The 13,937-nt window shown below is 52.0% G+C and overlaps 1 protein-coding gene across 1 annotated transcript; it reads right to left on the reverse strand.

Moving 5' to 3' along the window:
• Positions 1-3,958: 3,958 nt before the first annotated feature.
• dalrd3 (DALR anticodon binding domain containing 3) lies at positions 3,959-12,644 on the reverse strand. Its single transcript, XM_084445789.1, has 13 exons — positions 12,330-12,644; positions 11,288-11,592; positions 10,675-10,961; positions 10,451-10,533; positions 10,074-10,175; positions 7,226-7,290; positions 7,060-7,118; positions 6,812-6,894; positions 6,503-6,629; positions 5,954-6,012; positions 5,645-5,761; positions 5,490-5,558; positions 3,959-5,124 (listed from the first exon to the last, which is right to left on the reverse strand). Exons 1-13 carry the CDS (start codon positions 12,561-12,563, stop codon positions 5,005-5,007), a joined length of 1,710 nt encoding a protein of 569 aa, XP_084301915.1. The 5' UTR covers positions 12,564-12,644; the 3' UTR covers positions 3,959-5,004.
• Positions 12,645-13,937: the final 1,293 nt, after the last annotated feature.

A 13,937-nucleotide genomic window follows, 5' to 3' on the forward strand; every position in this document is an offset into this window, starting at 1 on the left:
TTGGGTGAGTGGATGAGGGCATGGCTGGGGTTTGCGTGAGGGGATGAGGCCAGGCTAGGGGCTGGGTGAGTGGATGAGGGCGAGGCTGGGTGAGTGGATGAGGGTGAGGCTGGGGGTTGGGTGAGTGGATGAGGGCGTGGCTGGGGGTTGGGTGAGGGGATGAAGCTAGGCTGGGGGCTGGGTGAGTGGATGAGGGCGAGGCTGGGGGTTGGGTGACTGGATGAGGGCATGGCTGGGGGTTGGGCGAGTGGATGAGGGCGTGTCTGGGGGTTGGGTGAGTGGATGAGGGCGTGGATGGGGGTTGGGTAAGGGGATGAAGGCGAAGCTGGGTGAGTGGATGAGGCCAGGCTGGGTGAGTGGATGAGGCCAGGCTGGGGGCTGGGTGAGTGGATGAGGCCAGGCTGGGTGAGTAGATGAGGCCAGGCTGGGGGCCGGGTGAGTGGATGAGGGCATGGCTGGGGGTTGGGCGAGTGGATGAGGGCGTGGCTGGGGGTTGGGTGAGTGGATGAGGGCGTGGATGGGGGTTGGGTAAGGGGATGAGGGCGAGGCTGGGTGAGTGGATGAGGCCAGGCTGGGTGAGTGGATGAGACCAGGCTGGGGGCCGGGTGAGTGGATGAGGCCAGGCTGGGTGAGTAGATGAGGCCAGGCTGGGGGCCGGGTGAGTGGATGAGGCCAGGCTGGGTGAGTGCTCCAGCGCGGTGCCAGGATGTAGAGGGGGGCGGGGCTAGAGAGGCATGTGGTCGGCAGCAGGTTGGCGCCAGATAGGAGAGGCGCGTCTCTTCTGCCCTCTGGCATCATAGGTTCGGATCTGAGGTCTGTGAGATCTCTGGCCAGCAGTCAGCCTGTCTCTACAGCCTGTCAATAGGACAGGATGACATCACACACACACAAAGACAAAAGCACGTACACACTGTTTCACAGAGATGTAGAGTGAGATAAAGGGAAAAGAATGATTGAAAAGCCAGAGAGAGACAGATATGAGAACAGAGAGACACAGAGAGAGAGAGAGAGATCTGGATCAGAGAGACAGAGAACAGAGAGACACAGAGAGGGAGAGAGTGAGAGGGAGAGAGAGAGAGAGAGAGAGAGAGATAGATCTGGATCAGGGAGAGAGAGAGAACAGAGACAGAGAGATCTGGATCAGAAAGAGAGAACAGAGAGAGAGAGAGAGAGAGAGAGAACAGAGAGAGAGAGAGAACAGAGACAGAGAGAACAGAGAGAACAGAGAGAGAGAGAGAGAGAACAGAGACAGACAGAGAGAGAGAGAGAGAGAGAGAGAGAGAGAGAACAGAGAGACAGAGAGAGACAGAGAGAGATCTGGACCAGAGAGACAGAACAGAGACACAAAGAGAGAGAAAGAGAGAGAACAAATAGACATGGATAGAGGGTGAGACAGACAGAAACGAGAGAGTAGCAGAGATGCAGAGAGAGAGAGAGAGAGAGAGAGAGAGAACAGAGGAGAGGGTGAGAGAGAGAGAGGGAGGGAGGGGAGAGAGAGAGAACAGAGGAGAGGGTGAGAGAGAGAGAGAGAACAGAGGAGAGGGTGTGAGAGAGAGAGACAGAGGGAGAGAACAGAGAGGAGTGGAGAGGGTGAGAGAGAGAGAGGGAGAGGGAGAGAGAACAGAGACAGGAGAGGGTGAGAGGAGCAGAGACAGAGGGAGAGAACAGAGGAGAGGGTGAGAGGAGCAGAGACAGAGGGAGAGAACAGAGGAGAGGGTGTGAGAGAGAGAGAGAGAGAGAGAGAGAACAGACACGAGAGGAGAGGGTGAGAGGAGCAGAGAGGGTAACAGGCTGGGTGGGTGACAGCTGTTGCATGAGGGGTTTATCTGATTAAATCTGTCCATCTCCGGGCCCCAGCCCTGGTCCACGCCCCCCCCCCACACACACACACACACACTCAGACAGCCTCCACACACGCACACACACACACACACACACACACACACTCAAGACAGCCTCCACCCCCCCACACACCCACACACACGCATGCACACACACGTACACATGCTTACCGGAAAGACCACCACGCCCTGAACAGTGAAAATCATTCACTAGAAACATTGTCGAAAATAAGCTAAATATTACTTACAAGTAGTCTTTTATTGTTTTTGTTTTTTTCAATGCTTTTTCCAAGACTCAAACCATACGCACGTGAATGACCTCTCCACTCACCACACCCTGTCCGTCATGGATACGAGTGTATTTTGGGTTTATTCGGAAATAAACTGATGCTAGAAACGCACGCACTGTGTTTGTGTGTGTTCAGAGAGGGACTCACTCCCCCCAGACAGGAGCAGAGGGCGCGGGACATACTGTTGATATCAGACCTGTATGATGGTGGATGGAGATGTCATATGTGATCTCGGAGGTGATGTCTCTCTCTCTCTGTCTCTCTCTCTGTTCACATCCTCCCCCAATCTCTCTCTTTTTGTCATCTCAGCTAGGATAAACCCCGTCAGAGTCAGCCGAGACACTTAAGTACACATCAATATCTCCAGCCTGCTGCTCCTCCTCCATCTCTCTCTCTCTTCTACCCCTTCCCCCCTCCTGTTACCCTCTCTCTCTCTCTCTCTCTCTCTTCCATCCTCTGTTCTCTCGGGCGTCCCTGACCTCATTCATCTCAGCGTGTTTTCTCCGCTCTCTTGTTCGGGACGGGAGATTTGCTCACAGCCATGACCCCTCTCTCCACATCCCATCCCTCCGCTTCCAAGACAACGCTCTTTCATGTTCACATCCCCCTCTCTCTCTATCTCTGTCTCTCCCTCTCTCTCCCCCTCTCTCTCCCTGCTCGTCTATTGTCTGCGTCCGGCAGGCCCGAGGGGCGTGATTGACAGCGGGCGGGCGGGGGTACGAGGGAGCGGAGGATCTGATTGGACGCTGAGATGAAAAGCAAGGCCACTGGCTGGCTAGTGAGCTGGTTAGGTGGCGCAAATCTGTCAGAAGACAGCCCCCCTGTGGTCATGGTGGGGTACTGCACCATGCAAGGTTCGATTCTTTTCACCGTTCGGGAAGGTTTGGGAAAACAGGCACACACACGCACACGCCTATGCGCAGACATAGAGCAGCTTTCTCTGAAGCAGCTCAATCAGTCAGGGCTCAATGAGACTAAACCCAGGAGGGAAACAGCAACTTCCTGCTGACCGGATAGAAGACGACCTCCCAGCAGCCCTGAGTCAGCTGGTTCCCCTGATGAGATGCTGAACAGGGCGCAGACCGTGGGGGAGCAGGCTGTTCCTGGGTCACCAGCCGGGGTCACAAGGGCAGGGTGGGAAGTGTGCGTGTGTGTGTGGGGGGAGGGGGGATGTAGTCTTATTGTGCACTGACTGATTGAGCTGCTTTAGAGAAACTTGGTCTATGTCTGCTTATTGGCGTGTGTGCGTGCGTATACTTTCATGCCGTATATAATTTTATTATTTTGTATTATTATTTTATAATATTTTCTGTCAACCATGTAGAAGGTATATCCATTGATTCTAGCGTGAGAATTTGAAAATTGTTTTGGGTCAGTGACGTTAGGCTACTGATAATTAGAGGCAGCCTGTATCAAAAACAGTGATATTGTTTTCTCTCGCACCAAAGACGTTGTTCCCACCATTTAAAATCTATATATAAGCGTAGTTTTGAACGTCACTGCGTCACGTTGGCCGACCTCGTCTGTGGGATGGGATCTCCACTCCCACTGAAGTGTCGTCTACATCCATGTATCAGCATTAGAATAAACCTGCTAACGACTCCTGGTGACGCTTCCACTGCTTCTCTGACACTAACGGCTGATACATCATGTTTACTGCGCACTTGTTTGTGATGGTAGAATGACTGTGCTAGTGTGTCTCAGCTAAATGAATTATGCTCACGAGTCATTATTTACCCATTCTTCTCTGCCCACACACACGCACACACACACTAACAGTTCATCCAGGTCAACAATAATTTATTGATAAAATGTGTATGTTGAAAATATAGATCTGAAGTGATGGTGGGAGAGTGAATATGTCTGTGTGTGTGTGTGTGTGTGTGATGTGTCTGTGGGTCTGTGTGTGGTGTGTGTGGTGTGTGGGTCTGTGTGTGGTGTGTGTGTGTCTGTCTGTGTGTGTGTGTGTGTGTGTGTGTGTGTCTGTCTGTGTGTGTGTGTGGTGTGTGTCAGGCTGGGGCATGAACACAACATTATCAACAGTAAGAAGTTACATTCCCATAGACAGCATATGGCACAGAATATTAGGGAGCACTGCAGGGGGGGGGGGGGGTAGTGAGGGGGGGGGGGGCAGTACTGCAGGGGAGGGGCAGTGAGGGGAGGGGCAGTACTGACGGGGAGGGGCAATACTGGAGGGGAGGGGCAGTACCGGGGCCGGTCTCATTCCAGCAAACCGTGCCCTCACTCTGGTCCTAGATCCCAGCAGATCGGTGAGGGGGAGGGAACGAGAACACACACCCTCCTGGAATGAGATGCAGCCCAAGGTCTCTATGGCACAGGTCAATGGCAGCTCTGTGGAGGGGTGGGGCTCCTTGGCACATGAGCAGGGTGGCGCTGCCCTGTGGGTTATACTGAGACAGCTTTCACAGCCAGATACTTATCATCCATCCATCCCTCCATCACACTCCTTCAGGAGAGGAGAGGAGGAAGGAGGAGAGAGGAGAGGAGTATATAAAAGTCTAGTGACGGGTGAGATGGTGAGTGAACATGCAGTGTGTGTGTGTGTGTGTGTGTATAAGCCTTCTACAGAACAATAGTCAGACTTAAGAGACAAGCATGATCATCATCATCAGACTCATACCAGGAAGTCTATACAGTTCTTTATACAACAATAAATATAACTGGTGAGCTTGAGAGAGGTGGGAGCTGTTTATGTCTTATTATTATTATTATTATTATTATTATTATTACTGGAGCATTTGAGGGCTGTTGTGGTGGGGTAGGTGGGGTAGAAGTGGTGGGGTAGCTGGTGCAGGGGGGTGTTTGGGGCTATAGCTGGTTGATGGGGGGCAGGTGTGGGGGGGTATTTGGGGCTATAGCTGACGGATGGGGGGCAGGTGCAGGGTGTCCAGGGCCGTGTGGTACAGATCCCTCAGCGCTCGCAACAGCTGGAGACGACAAAACATCTGGTTAAAGAGATGAGGGAGTGGCTCCTGGAGAGAGAGAGAGAGAGAGAGAGAGAAATTCAGAGAGAGAGAGAGGGAGAGAGAGAGAGAGAGAGAGAGGGAGAGAGAGGGAGAGAGAGAGAGAGAGAGGGAGAGAGAGAGAGAGAGAGAGAGGGGGAGGGAGGAAGAGAGGGAGAGAGATAGAGAGAGAGAGGGGGAGGGAGGAAGAGAGGGAGAGAGAGAGAGAGAGAGGGAGGGAGGAAGAGAGGGAGAGAGAGAGAGAGAGAGAGAGAGAGAGAGGGAGAGAGTTTGTAAGTAGTAGTTGTTAACAGACTGGGGAGGTCAGCCTGCCAGCACACATGCACACACACACGCACGCACGCACGCACGCACACACGCACACTAGTTCTCACCCCTAACACATGGACTCTGTTGTAGTAGGAGCTGAAGTCTTTACTGAGGGAGACCAGGAACTTGCAGACCTGACAGACAAAATACACACAGGTTAGAATGGAAACAGCACAAACAATCAAACACACACATCAGGAAATAGACCTATAGAATTCACCTGCTCTGTCTTCAGGTTGACTCTGGCCCCTCCCCCCTCACACTCCAATGCCTGTCCTGATTGGTCCAGAAGCTCAGAGAATGGAATGAGGTAATTAAACAGAAGAAGCCACTCCCCCTGTGAGAGAGAGAATTATTTTTCATTTCATTTCAAACCTTTATTTATACTCGTGAAGCACTGAGGCTTTGCTCATTTACAGTGATGATGAGTTCACACATATGAGAGGACAGGTAAGGAGGGGAGAGGAGAGGAGAAGGGGAGAGGAGGAGAGGGGAGGAGATAGGAGAGAGGAGGAGAGGGGGATCATACCTCTTCTTTTAGAGCGGAGAAGTCTAGCGTGGATCCCTCAGGGATCTCTGGGTAAAGACCTGGAGTAATCAACAACGGGAAACCATAAATAACAACAACGACAAATTAGCCAGAGAACAACGCTTGGGTGTTTGATATCAGCCTGTTTGTGTATCTGTTCTGTAATATCACATTGTCATGAGCTCTGATCATCTGATGTGCTTGCATGTGTGTGTGTGTGTACTTGTATAGCGCTTTTCCACCTTAGCTGCACTCAAAGCGCTTTACAATAGCCTCTCTTTCACCCATTCAAACACACATTCACACATCAATGGTGGTAGCTGCCATGCAAGGTGCTAACCTGCTCATTGGGAGTGATTTGGGGTTAAGTGTCTTGCTCAAGGACACCTCGACATGCGGACAGTCGGAGCTGGGATTCGAACCTTGACCCTTCGATCATTGAACGACCCGCTCTACCAACTGAGCTACAGCCACCCCCGTGTGAGGCGTGGGTGTAGTGTGTGTGTGTGTGTGTGTGAGAGAGAGAGGTGTGTGTGTGTCTTTTCTCACCCTTTTCCACTCCTCTCTCGTAGCTGTCAAACAGTGTGTGCAGCCTGGCACAGTTATACATGACGAAGACTCCGCCTCTGGGCCCCTTGGTGGACACGCCCCCTTCCCTCTGGATGTCTAACGTGACCTGTGGAGACAGCTGTCAATCATCTCTGACTCCAGAGGCCAGCCAACCCAACACAACCCAAACAGCTAGGGGGAGGGTTTAGTACGCCCACGGTCTCATATCTATTTTGTGTGATGTAAAACACACACACACACACACAGACAGACACACAGACACACACACACAGCACAGTGTTGACTCACAGGACTGGTGTGGACAGTTGACAGCAGCTCAAACCTCACGGTGGCAGAGGTCATGACCCTGATGATGTCATCCCAAGTATGCCCTGAATAAGGAAGTAGGACTCAATTAGCATGCATATGGGCATGAAAGGCACCCTATAGAGAATATACACACCCACACACACACACACACACCCACCCCCCCCCACACACACACACACACACACACACACACACACACACACACACACACACACACACACACGCACCTTCTACTTGTTCTCCGTACTTCATCTCCGAAGCTTCCTTCATCTGGCCTCTTCTCAACCTGCAGGAAGGAGACACACACACACACACACACACAAATTAGACACGTTACACACATGCCACACACGCTGTACATTAGACCCATTTCCTCATCAGTGTGGTCCTTACTGGAGGTACTGGGCTGCGTTCAGCTGAGTTCCGGGAGTCTTGACTGGTCCACACACCACATGTCTCTGGAGGGAGGAGAGAGAGAGAGAGGAGGAGAGAGAGAGGGAGGGGAGAGAGGGAGAGGGAGGGGAGAGAGGAAGGAGAGAGGGAGAGAGGGAGGGGAGAGAGGAAGGAGGAGAGAGGGAGAGAGGGGGGGGGGAGAGAGGAGAGAGGGAGAGGGAGAGAGGAAGGAGGAGAGAGGGAGAGAGGGAGGGGAGAGAGGAAGGAGGAGAGGGAGAGAGGGAGAGGAAGGGGGAGAGAGGGAGAGAGGAAGGGGAGAGAGAAGGGAGGAGAGAGGGAGGAGAGAGAGAGGAGGAGAGAGGGAGAGAGGAAGGGGAGAGAGAAGGGAGGAGAGAGGGAGAGAGGGAGGGGAGAGAGAGAGGAGGAGAGAGGGAGAGGGAGGGGAGAGAGAGAGGAGGAGAGAGGGAGGGGAGAGAGGAAGGAGGAGAGAGGGAGAGAGGGAGGGGAGAGAGAAGGGAGGAGAGAGGGAGAGAGGGAGGGGAGAGAGGAAGGAGGAGAGAGGGAGAGAGGGAGGGGAGAGAGAGGAGAGAGGGAGAGGGAGGGGAGAGAGGAAGGAGGAGAGAGGGAGAGAGGGAGGGGAGAGAGGAAGGAGGAGAGAGGGAGAGAGGGAGGGGAGAGAGAAGGGAGGAGAGAGGGAGAGAGGGAGGGGATAGAGGAAGGAGGAGAGAGGGAGAGAGGGAGGAGAGAGAAGAGTGAGTAGCATTAGTTAACATAAGTTAACACACACACACGTACACAGACATACACCAGTCCACTTCCGGCTTTAGCTCTGGACCTGGGCCCAGTCCCCCTTCCCCTCACCCTAACCCGGGTCCGTATCCTTTTCCTACCCCCACCCTACCCCCGACCCCTGCCTCTACCTGGACCCAGGCACACTCACACACAGACATACACCAGTGTTTGCCATGTCTCTCCTATGATGATTTTAGTCCTTTTTGCTCTGAAAATGTAATTTATTGCTCTATAAATGTTCTTAGCCGGTAGACAAACATACTCCAGGAGCTTGCTCGATCGCCTTGTTGAGAGAGGTTAGGGAAGAATTTTTACAACTCACTTATCTGGCCCCTGGGTGATACTGTTTTTTTGCTTCCCTCTGGAATATGTAGGGGTGGGACATATGCCCACCTCCCTTGTTCTCTGTAAAGCGCATTGTGTTGCCTCTGGGTATGAAATACGCTAAACAAATAAAGCTTTGATTGATTGATTGAGAAGAGGTCACATGGGTTAGACATGGAGGTCAGGGAAACTGGGTGGCAGGCATACATTTATATAACGCACCTGTTATGTCCTGAGTCTATACATTTATATAACGCACCTGTTATGCCCTGAGTCTATACATTTATATAACGCACCTGTTATGTCCTGAGTCTATACATTTATATAACGCACCTGTTATGCCCTGAGTCTATACATTTATATAACGCACCTGTTATGTCCTGAGTCTATACATTTATATAACGCACCTGTTATGTCCTGAGTCTATACATTTATATAACGCACCTGTTATGTCCTGAGTCCAGCTCCGTGGTTGCAGGTCTATGAGGCTGTTGATGGAGCAGTCTTGACCACTAGTGTGTTCACAGCTGTCTGTATGTTTGTGGGTGGACGAGCACGGTGCGTGCATGTTCACACCATAACTTGAACACAAATAACCCTATGAGGTTCATACTTGGTACATATATTCCGCCCAAGGTTCCCTGGAGCTGATATTTTTGAGATTGTATAGCGGATTCGAATTACGGGGTGGATCAACAAATTATTCTTCTCTTTCCTTATGAGTGTATAGGAGTTATTAATACTTCCGACCAGCCACCAGAGGGCAGCAGAAACTACCTCTCTCCATTGCATGATTTCACGTTGAGCTCGCACATTAAGAAGGTTTTTTGACTTCCTAGACCGTAGAGTCGTAGACCGACTCAGAAGCGTGCGCTCGACGAACACACTCAGCGGATTTCACACCCACCCATACGGTCCAGCTTGTTTCCAGGTTTAAAACTCTTTATAGAAGGATGTTCTGAAATGTCAGTGGAGTGAACGTAAGCGAAATTCACTTCCTGAACCGAAGAAAAAAAGTGGAGTCTTCGTCATGTATAACTGTGCCAGGCTGCACACACTGTTTGACAGCTACGAGAGAGGAGTGGAAAAGGGTGAGAAAAGACACACACACACCTCTCTCTCACTCTCACACACACACACACACACACACACACACACACACACACACACTACACACACACTGTTTGACAGCTACGAGAGAGGAGTGGAAAAGGGTGAGAAAAGACACACACACACCTCTCTCTCACACACACACACACACACACACTACACCCACGCCTCACACAGGGGCGGCTGTTGGTAGAGCGGGTCGTTCAATGATTGAAGGGTCATTGGTTCGAATCCCAGCTCCGACTGTCCGCATGTCGAGGTGTCCTTGAGCAAGACACCTAACCCCAAATTGCTCCCAATGAGCAGGTTAGCACCTTGCATGGCAGCTGCCTCCATTGGTGTGTGAATGTGTGTGTGAATGGGTGAATGAGAGGCCATTGTAAAGCGCTTTGAGTGCCGCTAAGGTGGAAAAGCGCTATATAAGTGCAGTCCATTAACCATTAACCATTAGTTGGCACCTTGCACGAGCGCAGTCTAGTTCTGAAGGGTCAAGGCCACATTGTAAAGTCATCAGTAGCTATGGTAGACTGTAGAACAACACTGTGAGGTCCAGTAGACTAGAGTGAAGACCAGCTGACTGGGTGAAGTTCTGTAGCAGCTGGTGCAAGGCCACACCCCCTACCTGCGTTGCCATGGCACCGCTGGCTCTCCACAACATGGCGACCTGCTGCTGGCGGAACTCGTCCTGACAGGACGTCACGTGCAACACCGTCGTCGCGGAGACCTGTCCACAAGAGACGCGGTGACCAGTCATGTGGGGAGAAGTCGATACCTTCCCCACGCACAAACAAACAATACGAGCTACGCAAAATGGCGACACTGCATACAGGTGTTATGGGAGGATGGATCGCGTTGCATGTTTTTTCAAGTCCACAGGACAGCCATTTTGCTTACTTACCTTGCATTTGTGTGTGTGTGTGTGTGTGGTGTGTGTGTGTGTGAGAGAGAGAGAAAGAGAGAGAGAGAGGGAGAGAGGGGGGCGGCGGGCATGCTACTGACCTGGTGTGTGTGACTCTGAGAGGAAGTGCAGACTTCTGTAGACCTGTCCAGTTGGGCCAGGTGAGACACAGTGTCTCTCTGAACTGTGAACAGGTCACACACACACACACACACATGCGGTTCGCTCCAGTAAATTCTATACATTCAATCAGTCCACCCATCAACCCAAAACAAGAGGGGGGGGGTCAAAGGTGACAGCTAGCCGTAGCTCCATCACAGCTCACCTGTACAGGTGCCCAGGCTCGGGTCGTATCCCAGCAGCCCCTCCTCCTGAAACACCTTCTTCAGGTTCACCCTCACCGATCCCTCGTTCTCTCCCTCCACCAGCCCCCCCTCGCTCCCCCTCCCCGCCTCCCGGTAACGGCTGCTCTGTAACGCTCCCAGCAGCCTCTGCTCTCTGTCCTCATTGGTGCAGCTGGCTGGGACCGTCGGCCAATCGACGCCGAGCATTTGGAGGAAGGCGATGACGTCACTTCCTTCAGGAAGCGCGGGGCAGCAGGAGACGGTGAGCCTGACGAGACAGGAAGGAAGCGAGGGAGGGGTTACCATGACCACAACACACAGTCACAAGAATCCCTAGTATGGGCGCAGGTTCAACTCAGTCTGTCACATATGCCGACCTCAGGAGGTGTTTGCGGCCATAAACAGAGGTGCAAGAGCCAATAGTCTAGAGAGATTCCTCCTGACGTGGATAGCGATGCCCCCTGACTCACCCGTCTCCTGAGCCCCGCCCCCTGACTCACCCGTCTCCTGAGCCCCGCCCCCCGACTCACCCCGGTTTCCTAAGCCCAACCCCCTGACCCACCCCTGTCTCCTAAGCCCCGCCCCCTGACTCACCCCTGTCTCCTGAGCAGCGCCCCCATGTGGTCGGCGAGCAGCACGGTGCGCAGCTGCCCCAGCGTCAGCGTGTCCTGGGAGGGTGCACTCGTTCTGGGGTGTAGGGCGGGGCAGTTGAGCACCAGGCAGCCCTGTCTCCGGCCGGAGGGCTGCAGGTAGTCCTCTGCGCCCCCCAGGACCCTGCGGAAGGCGGCAGGGCGGTCCACCCTCACCCTCAGCCCCTCCCCCATCACCTCCCCCCCGGCCAGGGGCAGCACCCCCCTCCCCCGCAAGGCCAGCAGGCGCCCCATCACGGAGGGGGAGACCTGCACAAACAACAACAACAACAACCTTGACGGTTAACATTCACGCTGGAACACTGTGGTGATTCCAGTCACACTGGAGACAAGTGATGGGAAACGGTGACGATCTGGAGTAGCGGCCTCACTGCTGCCTATGAGCCATGTAGGTCTCGCGTTTAACTCCTGATTGACTGTAGCTAACTTGATGCAGCTTTTTATCTCATGCCATTTTTTGTCGGTTTGTAGGATTGCAGAAACCTGTTCGTCTCATTTGGTGTTATTTTGTGCCATCGCACGACTATTTTATACCACACCTTTTGCAGATAAATCCGGTAGTTCATCATTCATTCATTCATAGGTTTATGCCTGCCAGTGTGTGGTGTGCGTGCGCGTGATCGTGACCCACATTGCATCTGGCTGGGTTAATGATTTCTGCCGCAGGGAGGTTTTGTCGACGCTGACAATATAAAAGGTCTCAGTCTGATACGCTACTGATGGTTCGCCGCGTGGATGCAATACTGCTGCAATAATGCTGTTTATCTATGATCGGACGGGGTTAAATTAGCGGCACGTCTCGAGATCTCGACCTGTCAGAGGGAGGAAGCGTGCTGCCGAGTGGGTCACGCGCGCTGTCAAGCCATGCACGACTTAGCAGCTAACTGCAGCCGAAGTCATATGCAAGCCTATGCAAAATACCATTTCGATGGGTAGACTAGGTACGAAATAACACATAGAATTCACACACGAGCACACAGACATACCTGTCCCTCCGCGTAGAGCGCATTCAGAACCGTGGTGGGCGACAAGAAGTCCCTGTTTCTGAGGTTCTTCGCGCTGCTCTCTTTGAACCAAAGCTTTTCCGGCTCGCCAGAGATCTTTTCGCCTCTGTCTGGATCGTTGGAACCGGGTACATTTTCAGGTTCTCCCCGTAATGCGGAGCCCAAAGCTTGGACGGTCGGGATGATGCGAAACGGCGACGACTCGATGTTTTCCATCACACCTAACTAGGTGTTAGCTATCTCGTCATAACGTGATAACCGCTCGAGATGAACTGTAGCTAGCTTTTGTTTGTGACAGCTAAAGGTCAAAAGGAAAACAGTCCTCTACTGTAGGTTTCATATCGATCTTGTATTGGCTGTAAAAGACTGCATTGGCTGCACACGATGCGGAACTGTGGTGCAAATGTTGTTTCCCCGAGAACCATTTCCGTGTGAAACAGTATTTTGGGTGGTGAAATAACGCCATCTAGTGGCAGTGGTCACATTCATTTTTCCCTATCTGAAGAATCCTGGGTTGTTGGGGTTTAAATGTAGACGTGGTTCATGTAGAACACATTGCAATTATACTTTTGTAACATATAGTACTTCCTTTATTCATACAGAACCTCTAGAAACCACTTGACTAATATAAATTATGTCAAATAAAACCATTTTGATAATGAGAGGACAACAGTTTACATCCTCAACATGCTTTATTTTGCTTTCAAATAAAGGATGCAATATGATGCAGTGAATAAAATACGTGTTTTTATAAAGCTCATAATGTACACATTTTGTAATACTTTGTAATGCATTCATACAAACTACAATATGATCTTATTCAACAGAGCTGTTTCCTCGGGTTGCAAACAGGATGCAGCGGTCAATGCCATTCTTGACTGACACGAGATTCCCGGTGTGTCTGGTAAGTTTAGCAATCCGGGAGAAAACGTGTCATTCAAGAACATCACCCTCCATTCCCCAGTGCTAGATCTGACCCGGTCCAGACCACCGCCACAGAAACACACACCAGACTGACCAGAGCCTCCACCACGACCCTGAAGTAAAACCTTATCACTTTATTAGAAAGGGTCAGTTTTTAGTTTTCTACTCAATTGTCATGGTCAGAACCACGTGGGAGGGATGAGACAAGTCTGTAAGGGCAACTTTTATTAACACAAATCTAGGATTGGTTTACTGTCATGTGACCTGAACTGTACGGGTGTAAAACCCGGACCTACGGTCAGAATCTACCCGACAGGGAGAGTCCGGCGCTGGGAGATCTGATGCTCCTGGAAGTTCTGCTTGGTCGGAATGGGAACGGAACCAACAACCAGCTGGTGGTCAGAGTCACAGCTGCTTTGTGGGTTCCGTTAGCACCCCGCCAGCCAGTCAGAACCTGCGGTTGACCTCGGCTGACCTCTCGGTGCCAAGGACTACTTTAGAGTTCGGAGGGGTCAGGCTGATGCACGTCATGTTTCCAAACCACCCCTGCGATCTTCACACACGGTCATTCAGTCCTGAGCGGTGGTGGCTCTGATGATGAGGCAGGACCTGGCCAGGGCATAGACCTGAGAGGATGCTCTCTTGGTCTAACGGGAGAGGTTGGAC

This window comes from Borostomias antarcticus (assembly GCF_949987555.1).
Source record: "Borostomias antarcticus genome assembly, chromosome: 11".
Classification (NCBI taxonomy): domain Eukaryota; kingdom Metazoa; phylum Chordata; class Actinopteri; order Stomiiformes; family Stomiidae; genus Borostomias; species Borostomias antarcticus.